At 41.3% G+C, this 20851-nt stretch overlaps 1 protein-coding gene across 1 annotated transcript; it reads right to left on the bottom strand.

The window, feature by feature from the left end:
- Window positions 1-713: 713 nt before the first annotated feature.
- On the bottom strand, window positions 714-3032 carry LOC147460094 (sugar transport protein MST4-like). Its single transcript, XM_086509954.1, has 4 exons — window positions 2691-3032; window positions 2246-2565; window positions 1479-2114; window positions 714-1387 (listed from the first exon to the last, which is right to left on the bottom strand). Exons 1-4 carry the CDS (start codon window positions 2833-2835, stop codon window positions 926-928), a joined length of 1563 nt encoding a protein of 520 aa, XP_086366080.1. The 5' UTR covers window positions 2836-3032; the 3' UTR covers window positions 714-925.
- Window positions 3033-20851: the final 17819 nt, after the last annotated feature.

Below are 20851 nucleotides of genomic sequence, written 5' to 3'. Positions count from 1 at the left end.
TTTCCCACATGGCCTGCACCCCCGTTTCAACGAACGCTGCCCTCGAAACTCAAGAGTCAACTCGACGTTTACACTGTACAGCTCCTTGACAAAATTGCTGACGCACGGCAGGCGTTCCGCCCTAAAACTGAGGATTGCGTCCAACTGAAGAAAAGTCTTCATAAAGCCTATATAGAGAAGGGGAAGATCGTTGTCGTAGATGCAAAGAGTGACAACAGTGGCAAGATGATTTTGTAATTCGTCTCTTTTTGTCCTATTTGGCTCTCCCACTCCCAGCCGTCTATGTTTCTGTATTAGAGACACTTTTATGGCTAGGATCGACCCGGGATTGCGAAAGTATAAGGACAAATTCTGTGTATCTGCTCATATATATAGTTTGACAGGCCATGCAGGCTGCTGCTCATTCCCATCGATCAAGAATCCATGCTTTTAATACTCAAACACTACAGCTGGATTCAGCTTCTCAATGAAAAATCAGGGCACTGATGTGCTACGGATTTTTATTCGGAATCACTATTTGCAAGTAGCTGGTTGATAATCTAACAACTCCCAATGGTCCTACGACAAGGTTTCCATATATCTTGTACACATCAAGATGCCTTTTCTCTGGCAATCAGAACATACAACAAAACTACACCCTACCGCGCAATTGCACATCCCCACTTCATTTGTTTTCTCATTAAAAGGCAGAATTGAAACATGCACAGTAAAGAGCCCTTAAAACTGATGAGCGTTTTATACATTGTGCATTCTATAAACTGGTATTTTAAGTACATGCTAACCTTCTCGTAGAGGTTATCACTTTGTACTACAAGGAGATTCTGTGGAACTGGTCTTGTTTTGCAGAGAAGCTAATTGCAATAAACAAATGTTTGTAACATGCCAACACTAATATTCAGAACATCATGTCCCTTGATGAAGATCGTCACAACATGGGAGAAGGATCTGAATAATAGACGGGATTTGGCGATGATGGTGGGCCCACAATTTGCTTCCAGAACCAATGGTCCTGCCATAAGGTTTCCATCTTGTGTAAAGGAACCTGCTTCGTCTCGGGCAAGAGGAGTATGATGAAGGTGGCAATCACAAAACTCCAGCCTGCAAAGAAGAAGAAAATGCCAAACTTGAAGGCACACAACATGGACAAGAATGTCTGTGCAATGATGAACTTGAACAGCATGTTGACAAAGACTGCGATGCTTTGCCCGGCCGACCGCACTTCTTGAGAGAGGATCTCGCTTGGTATGAGCCATGCAAGTGGCCCTAGTGACACTCCAAAGCCAATGACAAAGATACAAACCATCACCACCTCTGTCACACTCTCTGCCAATGGCAACTTCCTCACATCGCCCTGTAATGTTGCTGCAAAGATGCTGCCCACGACCACCTGGCAAGAGCCGACACCATACTTCACTCGAGAGAGAATTGCACAACATTTACAAACAAGAGCTTCTTAGTCAGGACTAGTGCGTGCATACCAGAGAAGAAGCCATCAAAGCACAGCCAATGAGAAGCAATGGACGTCGGCCGAGTCTATCGATGAACAGAATCGTTGACGAGCACGATAGGAATGCACATGCGCCGGTGATGATAGCTGAGTAGAGGGATGCCTGATCACCAAAGCCAGCCAGCTTGAAGAGGAAAGTCCCATAGAACAAGATGGCATCGTTGCCTGCCACCTGCTGGAAGAAGGGTAGCATGCAAGCCACCACCATCTCACCTCTATGCCTTCTCTCACAAAAAAACTCTCTAAAGCTTTCCCAGCTAGGTCGTCGGCTATCCCTCCTAGAGGTCTCTATAAGCTCATCAAGCTCAGCCAAAACTTCTGTGGTTCCCCGAATCCTGCGAAGCACATCTCGCGCTTGCTCATGCTTGCCCCTCTCTATGAGAGAAGAGGGGGTCTCTACAATGACAAGACTGCAGAGTGTGAGAAGAAGAGCTGGGATTCCTGCTATTCCCAATGAGAGCCTCCATCCCCATGGATGTACCTTAGCTGCAAAGTAGTTGACAATGTTGCCTGAGAGTATTCCTATGGTCAAATACACCCCAAACAGTATGTTCAGGCCTCCTCTAATTCTTGGAGGTGCTATCTCCGACAAGTACACTGGCACCGCCTGCAGTTATAAGATGTTACTATGTTATATACCCATTCAACCATCAGATTTGAAAGCTGTATGCATATCTCTTTATATGGGTGTAATAATGTGAAACTCAAATCTTAGCTATGCATAGCCTATAATACTACCTGGTTGGCAAAGCCAATTCCACATCCGAGAAGGGCCCGACCAGTAATGATCATGGCAAGGTTTTCTGCTGCGGTGCCAATGACTGTACCGACGATAAAGAACATGCCTGCACCTAACATGGTTGCCCTTCTTCCCAGCTTTTTGCTTACCACGGATGCGAAGAAGGTGGCGATCAAAGCTGCTAGGTAGAGGCTGGAGCTGAATAGCTGGAAGACTTGGTTGTTGTACCTGCAGTAGTTGTCTTCTTGGGCATTCTTCTTATGTATGTACACATTTGGATAGAATTTGAGCAGAAAATCATCCATAATTGAAATGCCCCCTGCAGGCAAGAGGTATAAGCGAAAGCATCAAAATATAAATATATACATACTGACACAAATAAATGATGTGCTTTATCTGTGTATTACCTAGTTGAGTAATTAATAAATAGAGAGGCATAATTACCGGCAATGACAAGGTCATATCCATACATGAGGCCACCGCTGCCGGCCATAATGCATGTGTACACCACGTAGGCTGTTATCTGAGCCGGTGGCGGTGGCGGCAGCGGCACTGCTTTGTTTGCTTCTACTACACTGCCAACTGCCATGTTTGATAATAGACGCTCTGCTAAATTAAACAGCCATTCTGGCGCCTCGCTTTAATAATGGAATTGTCGCTTCTACTGCACTGCCATGACAGCAATTAGCTTGGCTAAATCAAAGAGCCATCCTGCCTCACTTTAAGTACGCTTAGTTGATGTAACTGAGGTTACGGATCAAGGTGAACGAACGTTCAACGTTGGCATTGATAAATTAAAACCTAAAGAAAAGAAGATTTCAATTAGGTCTCCTCAATCTCAGGAAAATAAAAAGCCTTAAAAAATAAGAAGTGTCTAAAAGCCGGGTCGCACGGGAGGATGGGATACACAGAGTCGCACCCTGCTTTCAATGAGCACAGAAAAGACCAACACATTACACCCTCGAGGGGCAACCGCCCCAATAGGAGAAGAGAATACACACAAGAGAACGCAACTCGTGAGCCTTGAACCTTCAACCTTGCGGTTACATCACAAAGGTCTCACCAACTGAGGTAGGTTGTAAATACATGATATGTGTATAGTTTCTCCCTACTATCTTCATCGCGTTGATGTAAAAAAAAAAAAAAAAAAAACCAACACACATGCTTTGCTTTCATTAGCTCCCCTAACCCCCCATTGAAGGACAAAGCAACTCTCCCGTAACCCTCGCTTAAGCCCCCCCTTTTTCAAGGTAATAGTAGGATTACTGGCAACGTTAGGAAAACTTTTTGAAATTTTTGAAAATGGTAACAGTTTAATTTTGGCAACAAAAATTTGAAAAAGAAGTCCTCGTCCCTAAATGAAAGGATCATTTACAAATTGAAACTATAACTTTTGTAAGCAAGAAGCCGAAAAGGAAGTCTTCAACGAAGGGATTGGAGTGTGGACTAAAAATTTTGCACTTCCAGGGAGAAATATCCATGTTCTTGGCCAGATAAGGTTGACTAAATCACATGGGAAACGCCCCTAAGAGTCAACCTTATCTGACTAAGAAGACTCACCTCTCCACCTAGAAAAGTTGGGGATCTATGTGTGTTGTGATTTCCAAGTTGCAGATATTTCTTTAAAAAAATTAAAAAAATCCATGTTGTTTGTTTTTTTGTTTTCAAGGCATGTAAGGTGTTGTATCCCCAACGTCTTCTCACAGGTTGGACCTTTCAAAAATACATTAGAAAACAAGGTTAAGGATCACATTGGCTTTTTTTTTTGTGCAAAACTTACAATTTGTGAGTGACCATATATGATGAAAGAAGAAGCACTTGATAGTTTGAGTGCAGATGAGAAGAGCAAGACATCCCAACTTCTTGTCACCAAGGAAGAGATCAGTTTTAAAGAATCTAATCTGCCATGTCCTTTGGACCCACTCGCAAATTTTTCGTGCCAGGCCTCTGATCGCCTCGCATTCCATGAATAGGTGGGCTAGATCTTCACTAGCTATCATATGCACCCATCTGACCCAATTCCTCTCTCTTGGATCTTTACGCTCGTCAGTAAAGCTCCCTACATTACCTACCATAAAAATATCTTCATAAGCTACGGCCACTTTGGCTTCCAGATAGATGTTCTCCATGACTTCCTTCCACCGTTCTTCCGGCCATTGTCTCTTCCATATTTTGTTGAGGGGGACATTTTAAAATGAAGGGAAAGAAAGTCATTTCAAAACAAATAGTTGAAAAGGAAATCTTGAGGATAAAAGGTCCATTTACAAACTAAACAAAGATAATCAAAATTATGTACACCTTTTCAAATTTAATCCCCCTTCTTCTCTAATGCTCTAAAACATGTTTCAACATGCCAACAAGGATTTTGGGGGATTGTAAATACTCATGATGAGTAGCTCATGGGTGTACACTGTATACAATTGTAGATAAGTATGACATGCTACTCGTGGGTCAAGATGAGTACTATTCTCATATGTAGTCAAGAAAGAGCAAGTACAAATGTATAGAAAAGCACGGCGTGTTTCTTCTGGGTCAAGATGAGTACTATTCTCATATGTAGTCAACAAAGAGCAAGTACAAGTGTATAAAAAACATGAGACAAATTGTTGCACATTGAAATCTTCAAATCAATGAATAATTAGACTTTAGGGATGATAGGCAAGGCTTAACTCATGTAAAATAAAAAAGTCTAATCACCAAGAAATGATCCACTTGTTAGATTAGCAACTATGGTTATTGGATCAGCAAACTAATCAGACACCAATTTAGATCCCACTCTCATGGTTGCCAATGTGTAATCCAAGACTCTCAACATTGCAATTATCTTAGAAAACCCGTTCAAACTCACGACCAATTCTTTTGGTATGCCTATATCCCACAATTTCATTGTTTCCAAGGTGTGGAAGCATTTAGATCCTTCTTTCACTAAGTCATACTCAATGTATTAGGTCTTTATCAACATCATTCCCCAAATGGGGATAAAATGAATCCCAAATGGGGATAAAATCTTCCTAAAGTTTCTACTTGGTATGTTCAAAATGTTGTAGTTGGACATTAGTATACTCACTGATGATGATGATGATGATGATGATGTAGGGCTATCTTGAGCTCCCCTACAATGAGGTCTATTGGTTCCCACCTTCTCCCTTGCAAGTGGGTGTGTTCAGAGGAGGGAAGATTGGTGCGGGGCATGAATTCAGACCGGGTAGAGTCTTCGGTTGCCCCATTGTGGTGCAAGCTTGTTTTACAATGCCGCCCCCTGCTTTTTGGAGATGGTTGAGACGCTACCTCCATGATCTACTTGTAGGATCGATGTTCATGATATGGAAGCGAGAAGAGTGTGTGAGAGAGTGGGGAAGGGAAGAGATGCACACACGATGTGGGTGGAGCTTCGCTTTGTGGGAGTAGAGCGAGTGAGCCCCTTATTCATATGTATATAAACAATAAGGTTGGTGGGTGGACACATAAGCCTTTTACCCCGAAAATCTGCCACGTAAAGGCAAATGTGTCAAAAGTGGGTGTTATTAGCCAAACTACTACTATATACGAAGAGATATAGGTGAGAGACTCTCAACCTATGCCCATTTGCTCACTCCGTAGATGTGCATGCAACTACATCTGCTCTAGCACCATCTCGCACATGTGACTCACGACTCTTCTCCCTGATTGGAAAAGCCTCAAAACCTGTCACCACTACGAGTGTCTGCTCTGGTCGTGCACTCAAAGAGCTGTCCTGCTCTACATGCCTGTCCTCAGACCTTGTATGCACAACACTACAACAAAAATAGGTGACTTCGACGCAGATTTCGATGCGAAACGTCGAAATCTTCGTCCCTATGAAACAGTCGAAATACGTGTCGATATCTTCGTCACTGTTTTCGACACGTATTTCGACGACCATATCCAAAAAAAAAAATCTTGGGCAGAGGACAGGCAACCTGGCCTGTGCCCAATGAAAAGATGGACACAGCCACAGCCTGACTGCCTGTCCTCTACCCAAGAAAGCGAGCAGCACCAAAATCAACCGTGCTCCCACAAAAATTTCGGCAGAGTTCCCTTCGTTTTAACATAAACTTAAAAAAAAAAACCATATGTATACGCCTCTTACATGATATCCATGTAGGATCTCACATGAGATTTAAGGCACAACTTGATGGAAGAAATGAAACGAACTTTGTGCAAAACCATAACCATAACCATATTGATCAAAACCATAACGATAACCATAACCATAAACAAAACAATAACCATAACTATAACCATAAAGTTAAACATAACCATAAACAAAACAATAACCATAACCATACCGTCCATAAACAATAAACAATAACCATAACCATATCTATACAAGAAAGAAACACAAAGATGTGTCTGTGTCTCACAAAACATATATAGAAATCCACTGATGACTCCCGCGTCACAACCTGCACATAAAGAGACAAGTCACAAAATTAGTATGATATTACTTCACATATACTTAATTAATTAAGTCAACTCACACATATTATTTTTCTCGATCAAACGTCTCACGTCAATCAATCAGCGAGACTCTAAGGCCTCGCAGTCTGCAGGATCTCCTACACGGCAGCAAGATCATTCAATACTTCATAAATGCCTTTCCGATATCCATTTGTCTCCTCTTGGCGTGTCGGGGCTGGATACATTGCAAGATTCTACGTTTATATAAAAATTAAAGTAATTAAGAATACATGATTCATCACTCTTGAAAAAAAACGCCATAGCTAGGATTGAATTGGAAACTCACAAAGTCATAGCGAAAGGTGTTGAAGCCTCCGCTGCGAAGATGAGATATGCCTCTGGTCGTCCTACGTACCTCCGCGGCGAGATGCTGCTGTCTGAACCTCGTGTCCGCTCACTACAAGAGGTTGTGTGCTCTTGTGACGCTGTTAGCGACGGAAATACATTGGATTTTTATAACCCTCGACGTCGCTAAGACTGTCGCTAACAGCGTCGATACGAGAATGTCGCAATAAGCGTTGCTATAACAGTCGCTATATGCGTCGCTATATAGCAACGCCTATAGCGACGATTACAGAGACGTTTGCAGGCCATCTATAGCGACGTTTATAGCGACGCTGCAGTGCCTTATATAGCGACGTCCGAGAGGAAAATGTTTTGGTGGTCCCTGCCACCCATCAACCATATTGAATGTTTCATTAATTGATTCACCTTTGAAAAAAAGTGCAAAGGTAGATATAGACCCAAAATAGTCACCCACAAGACAATATAACCAGTAACTCCATCATCCATAGTACGTATTGTTTGCAAAATAAAGATACAGAACTGACAAGCATGAATTGATGAAAGTAAATCAATGACAATTGTACACATCATAGGAAAAATCACTTGATTGTTAAACTTTGCAAACGTAATAGTTACAACGCCATTGTCATTATTGAAAAAATATACATGGTTTTTAAAAAGACGTATAAAAGTCGTCTCATGATACATAAGGTATGACAAAAAGAAACTAATGCTATCTAGCTACGGCTAGACTGACGTTGTCTAATCAGACATCTCATCGCGTCTAAGTGGCGTATCTGTAGGATTCTGTAAAAAAAACAATAAGACAGCTTTTTGTAAGTATAAACATATAGCGACGTTTATAAAACAATACAACAAATAGAAAAGAGTAAACTCTAATACTAACCATGCTGCCGCGAGAACTCAGAATATGCATCAGGACGTTTAAGCCCTTCCTGCGTGCGTACTCGCGCTCCTACGGTGTGGGATCACGTCCTGTCATCGACCATTGTCCAAACATACAAAGAATCCATTATGTTAGAATTTAAAAACCCATAAACCCTAAACTATCAAACATAAAGAGCAATGTGAAAACACTTACAAAATCGACCTCAAATGATGCCCACCCGCCGCTCCCCAAGTGGTGTGAGCTCCCTGCCTCTACTCGCGCTCTGGCTACCTCCTTTTGTTGCTTCCACTTGTCAGGATTCTCGCGTGCTGCTTTCTTCGAATTCTTCCAATCTTCTTTGGCCAGCCAATCTAGTCTATTCCACCCATGCTTGATTGCTTTTTGCACTTCGGAACACTTGTGCTTGCAGTATTCGCGCATTCGAACCTTCATCACGTCTTCATTGAAGCGGTCATCCCGTGTTGGAATGGGAAACTCGTCATGAAGCATGCTGATGACTCTGTTTTTTAAATCATTCGGTACTTCACTCCAGGTGTTTAGTATGTAGTGTCTAAACACCTGAGAGCAAAGACCGCGCATGCACGAAATCACCTTCTCGCCTTCATCATCCAAGATGATGCCACCGCTGAAGTCGACGGAGTAAGGCAAGCCCTCTCGCCGCTGACGCGTGAACCTGGGTGTCCCGGCAAGGGTCTCTAGTAGTGTGTCAATGGGGGTACGGACGTCAGGTGTCTCCACTGGAGTCTGAGCCCCGAAGCGAAGAGTATCCATTGGAGTGACTCCTGGAGAAGTAGCTAGTGGTGTGTAGCCGCTAGGAACGTCAGTCAACTGCGCAAAACCTGGTGTCGATGGCGATGCCGTGGCTGGTGTCGGGGCGGGCAAAGAAGGGGAGGGTAAAGAGCCTCATCGAACACGAGGCGGTGTCGAAGCATCGGCGGCGGCATCCCCGCAACAACCACCACCGCCACCACTAGAGCGCCAGTGCTTAGATGAGTGTGAAGATCGTCTCGTCGACACCGAAGCTTTGGAGCACGTTGAATGCTCCAAAACAAAGGGAGATGCGGAAGGTAGGAACGCGTGATGGTGTGCCAGAGCGATGACGCTCCACGTACCACTGTCTCTGCTGGGGTGACAAAGAAGAAAGAAACTCCTCATCATCCATACTTGCATTAAACACACGAACATTTAAACTTAATATTGAATGAATGGAGTAGAAAACATGGACATACCTAGAGCATACATACCTGGAGTGGACGCAAAGACCATTAAATACAATGACACAATGACGCATATAAATAGAAATGGACAAAAATCCACGTGAACACAATATATATTATAAAACGGAGAAAAACTGTTCAAAACGTAGAATCGTACAAGAATCCCAACTATCTCTTTCTTTTTTCACGTAGAACTTGAAGGTGCTTGTAGCTTTGGAATGTTCAAAGGCTAGCAGCAACTGCAAGCCACGTTCTCCATCCACGCCATCGCCAGTTTCGGCTACAAAGCAGATTTTTTTTTCTTTATATTTGTGTTCACACTCTTATACATTGGCCACTCAATTGGCTTTGAGCAAAGGTGTGTTCACACCCCGCAGTCCAGCAGTCCGGTGCTCATCGACTAGCAAGTGCTCTTGGAAGCTATCTGTCAAGCTTAACAAATTATAAATTTCTAGATTGGCAGCATATTGCTTATTGCGGCTATGTGGGTATTATGCCTACATGTCTTGGTAGGTATGCAGATATGCCTACACGTCTTGCTTATTGCGGCTATGTGGGTATTATGCCTACATGTCTTGGTAGGTATGCAGATATGCCTACACGTCTTGCTTATTGCGGCTATGTGGGTATTATGCCTACACGTCTTGGTGTGTATGCAGATATTTATCTTGTCCAAGGATTACAACATATCGAAGGTCCCAACAATGAAGATGGATTTGCTTCGAGCACTCGGTACATCAACAAAAAGTACAAAAAAATGTTTTTCCCTTAATGTCATAGATCTCTTATGTTTTGTCAACACAATTATGTTTTCCAGTCAAAGCCTCTTTTACATTACTTGTTGTCAGTCATTGTCATGCTTGTCAGTTGTCATCATATCAAATTTGTAAGGTTTATAGACACTACCACGAAAATCAAGTGGTAAGACCTCCCAAAATTATTTGTTCTCAGTCCATTTTGTTGCACTTCTCATGAGGTTACTGGGAACACCATAAACCCAGGGTTTGGCAGTGAACCAAAAACTCCATTTTTGGTAGCTAACTTTTTTTTGACCTACACCCTATCTATTCAAGGGGGGGTTACTGATCTAGCACCAGGTTATGGATACACCAAAAATCCTTGGTTATGAGAAAACCTAAAACTCACGGTTGACAAGTACACCAAAAACTCGAGGTATCATGAGTTGCTTGTCCAGTTCGGGCTTGAGGGGACGATTGTTGGGTTCAATCCCTCGGTCAGTTATCTTGAGCGTCTAGCCTATGGGAAATTCCCTTTATGGAGCATGCAGGTGACTTCACTTGGACTCCAAGTTATGCATGGCAAGGTTACCTTTTATATTGTCAGGCTTTCAATACAATATAGCGTTGTTTTGTTTCTACTGTGTTGACTCCTACTCTCTCTCTCTCTCTCTCTCTCTCTCTCTCTCTCTCTCTCTCTCTCTCTCTCTCTCTCTCTCTCTCATTCTTTTCTCGCTGTACCTAGCCATGGCACCACCTCGGTACCACCCCTCATAACCGCTGCACCTAACAAGTGCAACTTGCAATCACAACTTGGATCACATCAAATCATGCGCATAAAACTATCGGAAAAAAATTTACCAGAGTTTTGGCAGTATTTTGGCTATCTAACCATAATAACCATACATGCCATAAACGTGTTAAAAATTATGATTAAACCATGCAAATCCACAAACACAAAATGTAATGGAATATGGCTATAACATTGATTGTAGCGGAAATCAAAATTTTAATTGTGAGCATTTCTTGTAAGAGAATTCTTAAAGAGAATAAGAAGAGTGATTGATCAAAGGTAGAAAAATGAACATTACACCTGATTAGATTGGCATGGAAAATACTTGGGAAAGAGAGAGAGAAAGGATTAGAGAAATTGACAACAGTTGAGAAGCGGATTTATGTGGAGCCAGTCCCCCCTCCAAAAGGCTTTTGTATTATAGATTCCCCCATAAAGAGAGACATGGTATAGTGTTCCTTGAGACCTGGTTGGTGCTATGAATATGGTAGAATTCACACACCAAAATTATGCCCTTAATTAACTTGAAAAAGCATTAACATATCCCCGGCCTCAATCCCAAGACCTCAAACACCTTCAAAGGTGGAGAGAGCTAGCAGGGAGTGAGGGAAGGGAAGAAAACAAAAGCAACCAACTACGTGATGGTTCTACATCAACTCTATCAATGATGAAAGGACCAATAGCTCGGACTATGTGCCGGTGAGGATGAATACCTTCCTATCTTGGAACAATCACATGCTGGTCTGACAAGAGGTCATTTCTCTCATGAAACTACAACTAGAGCTATATTGATGGTGGGAATTTGGTGGCCAACCTTGCTCGCTGATGCAAAAAAATTTACTTAACAATGTGATTAATGTCAACAAGCAAATATCCCAACAAGAATTGACAGTATTCCATTTGCAACCTATGATGGGAGCACGTGCATTTTCTAAGTGGGATGTGGACTTTATCGGTCCCCAATACAACCACCAACATATAAGATGCAATAACAATATATTATTGTGGTAAAAAATTACTTGATCAAATGGGCAAACAAAAAAGTAGCAAGTCACAAGTAGAGCTTGAGAACACGATGACCAAACACCCCATAACTTCAAAATGAAAGTCCATGAAAAATACACCAAGCTATTAATCACAATTAATAGCTTTGGAATATAAAAAATGATTTGCCTCGGCAAATTTTGTTCTTTACTTGTTTAAGCCTATTCCCACTAGCCAACTCACAAAATTTCAAGCCAAATGGACATTTTTGCATCATCATTTTATCAATTTTAAAAGCCTTGTAGCCAAGAATTGGTCAGAATCTGGTGTTTTTTTCATCCAAATACATCCAAAAGTGAAATCCTATCAAGTTTCAATGACTATAACCCAAGAGCAGAGGTAAAGCTCACAACTAAAGGCCAAATGGTGCTCTAGCTATTAATTGACGATTGATAGCTCTGGATGTAAATTATACTCCAAGTTGTTTTGCAATATTGGTTCACAATTTGTCTCTATAGCTTTTGGTAATAACATATTGGCTTTCAACTTCAAAATGGTCAATCACAATTCAAGTGGGGCAAAATGCCGTGTCCTGACTCTGAAATGCACCTAATCACAGATTTCTGTATCCTTGCACCTAGGTTCAATGCAAAGCTCGCCTGCCCCAATTAAAACAAAATGAGTGAAGCAAAGATTGTAGAAGCTTCCCCCCTATCAACTGGGAGAGGAATCAATAGGGGTAGCCAAGAAGACTTATGCAGGAGAAGAACTACTAGAAAAGCACCATGTCGCCATTTTTCATGAGAAATTCATGACGTGAGATGGCAAGGAAGTGGAGATACAGTTGATGCCTAAAGAGATTTATGATGTGGCAAAGGAATCGTCTTTGACAAAAGAAAACAAGCATCTAGGGCTACCGGACTACTATGAATTTGCATCATGTGGAGTGGATTTCTAGAGAGCATACAAACTCCAAAGATCCATTCAAGAAGATGGCACAACCAAGATCTCAGATCTTGCAAGGCAGACACTAGAAGTCTAGATTTACTGAAGAGATAATTGCAAAATCCTTGAAGTTACAAATGACATGTGAATCATTGAGTTCAAGTGAAAAGAAAAGGGTGGGTGTGTTTTCAAGGAACATGACAACAACCATAGTTTGAGATATGATTCATAAACTGATTAGAAATCTTGTCTGTATTTTCACCCAACACTTCACTTTACGACTAAGAAGCCTAACAGGGATACAATTCCAAATCATTCAGCTACATCAGTTTAGAGTCTTAAAAACCAAGCTACCAATGCAGCTCGACCATGCCCAATATGCTCTTACCATGCCTAAGAGTACAAAGAGAAGAACGGGCATAAAATACATGGGAGCCCTAGAAGTCCTTACACAAATCTCTTGTCATGCGATGGGAATGGAAGACAACCTACCACCTATCCCCGACCAGAATACCTAGCTAAGGAGGAGGAAGAACCAGAGGCACCACCATCTTAATTGAGATGGTCAACAAGGGGAAAGGTCTTACCTTTTGAAGGAGAGAGTGAAGAAAGTGATGAGGGGAAAAGAAGTGAATCCAAATAGGAAAAAGTTCCAAAAAGTGCATCAGAGGCCTCAAAAATAGAAGAACAAAAGAAGAGGTAGGCCAAAGGAAAATTAAAATTAGAAGAACATGCTGCCAAAAGAAGATTTTAAGTGCCAGAACTTGTCATTGATCAGGAATTAGCACATAGAGCAGCCCGATTAGGAAGACAAAGAGAGGCTTTGAGAACAAGCAATTTCGAAGAATTTTGGAAGCCAAATCCATCCAAGATGCAATCCAAGAATCCCATGTATCATTCTGGCCAAGATCCCCATACATAACTCAAAAAACTCTACAATAAGGAAGAGAAATAACATGAGGAAGTTTAGCCAATGTTCACTTCCATCGAAAGCTCAAGAAACTGCAAAGTCTCCTTCACTAATTCATAAGGAAAAAACACATGAAGAAAAAACTGCAAAATAGAATTAAGAGCCCAAACAAGTGGACCAAGAATATACCATCAATAAAAAGATGACACAAGAAATAGCTCAAGACGGCCAAGGAATGATAGAACTAGAAGTAGAAACACATATTTTAAAAGAAAGACCAAATGAATCAAAATAGATATGAAAGGAGGCTGAAGCTGGGGAACAAGTACTCGTCCAACAACAGAGGAAATACTAGAAGAAACAGATAAAGATAAACATGGAAAACATGAAAAAACTTCCATAATTGGAACAAAGGGCTTAGAAGATATCGACAAGTACATGTAATATTCACATCAAATATTGGAGAAGCTGAAGAGTGAACTGTATCATCGACAAAAGAAAACCTAGCTAGCAAACATTATTAATCAACAATTACTGGAAGGAAGAATACAAGTTGTAAATGGATTTCTAGAGGAGTGCAAGGCTCTCTATGAGACATCAGAGGTAGATAGATGGAGGTTCCAAGAGGCCAACATAAAGCAGCAAGCCAACCTCTCCGAAATGACAAATCTAGTGGAGCAATTGACAACTATAGGAAAAGGCAAGAAAGGAATATCAAAGAGATGGATTCTACTCTTCTTAACATCAATGCACATCCACAGTGGTCACAAATGCAGCTCAACATTGCCAACATGAAAGTGATACAAGAAAAAGTCAGATTGAAAGATCAAGGTGAGATATTGGATAATTTAAAATCAAATCCCACGGTTCTTACTCTCCAACGCTCTGACCTCGCCTACTAGGTAATGGAAAATCAATGTAAAGATCATGAGATAGAATTTAAGCTAGAGTGAATGCAACAAAGAGAACTATCACTCAACTTCATGAACAAAGGGGATAATATCAAAAGAAAATAGAAAAGCTCCAATCTGAGTTGAAAGCGGCACGCTTATGAACAAGGGACTAATTGACTAGCAGTGTCAGAGATAGAAGCTCACCAGTTCTTGCAGAGCATAGACCTAGCAGAAGCGTCCACCTCTGTCTAGGAAGAAGAAATGATAGATACAGTGCTTGAAGGTCCATTGGACAATTTAACTGGCGAAATAAAAAAATAGTTGAAGATTCAAATTTCTCAAGAAATGGTAAATATATGGAAAGAAGCCATGGAATGGGAAGAGAGAATCCTGCATTTGGCAAATGTAGCTCAAATCACACCTCAAATATTACAGAAACATGGAATTAGTAGTCTCTACCATATCCACTAATCAAGTATGAAGTGCTCAAGGTGAAAGAGGGACTAGTCAAGGACCAAGCTGTTGATGTTGCGGATCCACAACTATTGTGGAAAAAACCTAGCTCAACAGGCACCCTATGTATACCATTTTGTATACTCAGGCTCTACTAGAGATCCGCAAAGACCAAATCTTTTGCCCAATTTCTAGAGTCAAAAGCCAGGAAATCCATCAACAGATTCTCAAAAAACATCCGGCTTGTCTAAACTACCCCAGGCTTACCCCACCCAAAGGTTAGTCAAATGAGAACTATATCTCAATGCGGTGGTGGAAATATTCAAGAGAACACCATATTTGGCATGCATCATGTTTATAAAAATTGCCAAAATGATCCTCACATGCATCCATACATTTCATTATGTAGAACAAAGTGATGCACCATGGATGGAATTCTTGGAGGTCAACCAAGGCTTATGCTACGACCTATCTAGTCAGCCCAGTGTGATGAGGTTCTCTATGAACTCTTTGCCAGATTCATGTTTCTACCATTGTACTACATGCAAACTTTTGAAGAAGCATTCTATACTGGCTTCTTTACATTCCGCCTATATTTTTGTTCCCAAGGTGGAAAACATACGAGCACGATTTGTGGCTTACACATCCATGGAGCTCAGCCATCCCATCCACACATAGTTTTTGATAGAGGCATATAAGAATCTATGAAATACTTACTATGAAGCCCTTGAAGGTCTTAAGAAAAGACAAAAAGCACAAAATCTAGACCATTACCCGGTTCCTTGAAGCTGTGTCGCGGATGACCTAGATTAGGAGGGGGGAATGTTGATATCCTAGCTAACAAAGAAGCTCTAAAGATCAGCCCATGATGTAATATTTCATTCTTTACTCAATCTAGATAATCAAACCCGCAAGTTTTTATATTTTGTTGATTCTTGAAGCAAATTTATATGTAACTATTAGTTAGATCCGACGGGGCTATAAGCTTCCAAAATGTATCACTAAATCTTTAGGCTGAGACAGAGTGGGCACATCTCTTTATTTTTGACCTAAAACCTTATGGAAAGGTATAAAAGCCAACTTTTGTATTATTTTTGTAATTTCACTTTGAATAATGAAGCTACATGAGATTCTAGAGAGCACTATGTATTCTCCCTCTTCCTTTTGAAGCTCATAACTCTCTCATGGATGGTCTATTTGAAGTTCCATTGCTTCCATTGCATTCACAGAGGTGAAAGATCTATGCCCCAGGGAATTCACTTATACTTAGAGGGGAATGTCACCTGTGTGCAACCATATGGGAAAAAAATCTCTTTACGGACCCCATAGCACTAGCCCACCCCCCTCTCTACAAATTCTAAGGACACATATACCCCTCTTTTGACGATGCTTGTATAGTCAACTTGACCCCCTCTGTAATATGTATATGGGTTGTAAATATTGTCATTTTTAGAGATTTTGATAGTTTCCTTTGTACATTGACACTGATTTCAAAATTTTGATATAGTTTCCTTTGTACATCGGTGCTTATTTCAAAAAATATTTTTTTATAGAAATTTTGATAGTTTTCTTTGTACATTGACACTAATTTCAAAATCTCATGCAGTGTGATAGGAGCAACAACAAGAGATAGGAAATAATGATGTTGTCTCCAAAGAGTTTCTGAGTTTTCTATGTCTCCTAAATAACTAAAAGGGAAAAATGGTCCCCCTGTGGCTAGAAAAACTTCTCATAAGACTTGTAGAAAATGTTCTCTATAGATAACATTGCAATAGGTTTTAATATCTCATCGTTGCAACCAAAATACACAATAGCGAGCAGTATTTTGATAAAGGAGGCTCCAAAGAAAACTCAATAATCTTCATTTCCAACTTGCCATGGGGAGGGATGCAAAAAGTAGTGGCAACCCTTAGCATTCTGCAATTGTTGGCTAGGCTAGGAAGCCAAAGACTTTGCGTCTTGCAAAATCCATGTTTTGCTGCCCACATGCAACTTGTGAAAACACCATCATAGGACTGATATTCAACATGTAATTACCCAATGTGGCCTCATGATGCAACATGTTCTTGTGTCCAAGTGAGTTTGGAATGTTGTGTGTGCGCTCCTTGCCGCACTGTCGAAGCAAGGGACTTGCCAATACACCGTATGCGAGCCACAAACGGCTCCAAGCACACAACAAGCCTAAACTAGCAAGCTCAAGAAAACAAAGGGTGTGTCACTCACCGCTCTAGGCTCGCCTTCGTGGTGGATTCTTCGCCGCGATGAAGAAGAAGCTGCAGTCGTGCCGCGCTCAACCGCTTCGCCGCCATCGTGCCTTCGTAATGCTCGATCGCACACACACTCTCCCTCTCTCTCTCTCTCTCACACACACACACAAGGAGGTGAAGAAGAAGAAGATGGAGATGGAGATGGAGCAAGAGCACTCTTCAATTGCACAAATGAGAGAATGAGTAAAAATTAGGTTTAGTTGGCTTTTATAGGAGCTCACCCCATTCACACTTGGGCGCCCATGCTTAACCAACTAATCCCTTGAATGTCCAAGTTAAAGTGCGCCTCTCATCGACGATCACTCTACCTTTCCCTATTGGTCCGACAAGCCCGGTACCTGACTCTATCGAATACATAATACACGTCCGTCGTAGGTGATGGGTGTCTGTGAGCCGTGAGGGTTAACATGCCCCTCTTCCTGATGTAGATTCCGTCCTCGGAAGCTATTGAGTTGAAGCTGGGTCGTCGAGGTGGAAGAGCATTTGAGATGAATGTCCTTAGCCTTCTTCAGTCACTGCAAAATCAAACAACATTGGCACAGTAATTGCATTCTCTTAAAAAGCATATGCAGTTTTAGATAGAAAAATTGATTGGTCAAAGAATTTCAAACAATTTGTTAGCAATGAACATTAAATTGCAATGTAATCAAATGCATAAACAGATGTAAAGGTAAAAAATTAAACAAGTCTGGGGTCGCTAATATGACGGTCGAAAGGCACTAGAGATCGAATATTAATACCATGGGTAAGCTTCTTAATTTTTTGTGGTCAATTAAGTTGTTTAATCGCGAGAGCCAAGTATTCATGTTCAAGGGCTGACTAGAGGCTATATCTAGAAAACCTTGTAGTTAAGCTACCATAAAAGGAATTTCTCATGAAATCATCGCCTGACTGATTACTTTATCTTTGACCCCCCAAGGTCTTTTCACAGTGATTCAGTTTTGTTGTGTGTGCTTATTTTGTATGCCTTGGGTTTTTTGCTTTTCAAGGAAAAGCGCCCACACTGGGAACCTCTAGGGCTCTAGTACCATAGGCGATACATGTGAGTGAAGTACCAAATCAAGCCGAGATTTCTCTTCCAGCTTAAAATTTTACATTGTGGCACTTTGATTTTTTGTTTGTTCATTTTCATCATTTGAATTTTGTAACTTTGGGGGGTCATAGAACATTGTTACACTCCCCAGGCTCATCACATTAGTAAACTCCCTTTATAATACTTAAGCTAAAGGTCACTAGTGTTAAGCCCACTAGAAAGCCCTAGTACATTTCACACAATGCTGCCTAAATCAGATTAAGAACCTAAGTAACCATTGTTTATTAGGAAGGCATTCCCCATGGTATTAAGAGAAGATTTCTAATACCTAGCTTGGTCAAACTAGCTTAGTCGGACTGCTTGATTTTTACACCTAAACAAGTGATTATGACAAAAGATTGCATTGAATTAAATGTTTGATACTAAGCCAATGCGCTGAATAGTATGCTACCAATCACAATCAAAGCGGACAATCATAGATGCAAAAAGATAAGGGCAATGCTAATGGACAAGAAACACCTGTTTGTGTTGATGGTCGCGCTTGATCTGAAGGTTCCATGAAGGTCCAAATCCTATCAATAGCAACACGTTCCTGTACACACTATGAAACACAAACAATACCTCTAGGAGGCACATCAGTGGGAAAAATTAAAACTCCTAAAAAACAAACTCAAAACACCATCTAGACCCCTAACCTACCTATCTGTCACCCCTTTTAGAATCAAGGAAAGAGGATATTATATAAACCGGGTGGCCACCCTAAGGCTAGGCCTCTATCCTCATCATCTAGATAAATAAAATCGTTGTCCGTGAGGCCATAGTCTTCCTCGGTCTCTATTAGTTCCTCTTCATCATCCTCTTGTGCAAGCATGCTAATCAAGAACCTCGTGATGCGTGGATACTCATCTTGTGCAAAAGAATAAGCATGTGCCATTGGAGACACATTCGCAACTGGGTAGGGATCACTAGTTAGCCATAGACGTATCAGCCATTCTAACTCCTCAAAATTTCTCTCACATGCAAGGCTCTCTATCAAATCCCATTCGCAAGAAAGTATAGGGTAGCATACGTAGAACACTTGTTGAAAAGACAAGGGGTACCTTTCATCAAAAATAGAAGTGCATGCCTCTGGTGAAGTAGCCATTTCTGACAAGACAGATAGATTTGGTTAGGCCTTTAAAACATAAGAGTTGTTTTTGTGTGTTGCTTGACTTGACACGGTGAATTTGGACTTATATGTAAGATCTGATAGGGTGCTCTCTCATTGCTAGGCGCTCTTGCTCTTTACTATTTTTGTTTTTTTGCGAGTATAAGGCTATATATATACATTCCCTAAGATCGGAGATTGAGAGGTCAGGGAAAAAGGTTGAGAGGGAAACAAATGAATGATGACTGTCAGCAAACACTCCCCCCTTCCTTGGGTAGATCATACCGTTTGAAATGAGCTTGTCACCCTTTGAAACCAATTGTTCCAGTTGGTAATAGGTGAGGATTTTTGCCAGTAGTTTGCTATTACCCTAGGTGCCTTGTCAAGTTGCAACGGTGGTAAGGTACTCTCCCAGGATTGAACTTGAAGTGGTTCATCAGGTGATTCTTGAACACTGGGAGGTGTGGATTCTTTTGTAGCTTCATTGAGGTCCACTACTATAGATGGAGGCGGTGTAGAAGCTTTTACCTCTATGGATGTATTACATGAGGAGCTAGAATCTTCATGGGACTCCCCCCTTCCTGAGCTAGGTGGAACAAATTGTTCTTTCTTTGGTACCCAAACTAACTCGGGAGCGGGTGTATAGCATTCTGTGATTTTTTTCTTTTCACGATCATTGATTCGTTTTGGATCTACGGGATTGGGCTCACTTGGGTCAGGTGATAGGTAAGAGCACAATCTACGTTTTGGCACCCAGATTTGATCATTTCCTTGATAGTAGCCTTGGGCTTCCAATAGTCGTTTAGGAATCCATCGCAATATTTTCTTACTTTTCTTGGAGCGAGTGGTACGTTTCTTACAAGGCTTCTGTTTTTTAGCACTAGCTATGGTCACTAAAGAAGCTTTAGGGACCCACTTGTATGTTTTCTTCGTTACATTAGGATGAGTCTTGTCAGAAGCGATATGCATTGCTTGTAGCATATTTAAGGGTATAGGCATTTCATCCCCCTCAGGTGTTACCCAGGTCGTCCCCCTATTTCCCCAAGAGTCTATGGTTGATGCTAGGTGGACCCAATCCACATTGTCTGATTCCGTCATACCCGGTAACACATCCATATAAGGAGAATCTTGGCCAATGTCTGTATCCTTCTTACAAGTGTAACAATATTGTAGTGGGGCCGAGTGAACTGTGGTGTCAGAGCGATGATCAATAATGGTTTTACTCCCTAAGGGGTGTACCTTACCAGTCACCAAATCCACTCTAAGGACAGAGTCTTGGAATTGCAAATAGACATGATTTTTAGACCAATCGTGAACCATTTGTGCTTCCCTCATGAATGGTCGTCCTAAAATCATTTCATATGACATAAGGTGTTTAGAGAAATCCATTACAATGAACGTATGTCGTACCTTGTGTCCTAGAACTTTGATCTTAAGATCCTTGAGCATCCCCATAGGTTTGGCTATGGTACCATTTGCCATCTTTACCACAATGTTAGTAACACTGAGGCGGGGTTTTCCCATGGATTCCCAACAATCTTTTGTAACGATG

Source organism: Adiantum capillus-veneris, chromosome 4 (genome assembly GCF_014529385.1).
Source record: "Adiantum capillus-veneris isolate H3 chromosome 4, ASM1452938v2, whole genome shotgun sequence".
Lineage (NCBI taxonomy): Eukaryota > Viridiplantae > Streptophyta > Polypodiopsida > Polypodiales > Pteridaceae > Adiantum > Adiantum capillus-veneris.
Note: the sequence above shows the minus strand (reverse complement) of the source record. Positions and strands in the feature narration are given on the sequence as shown.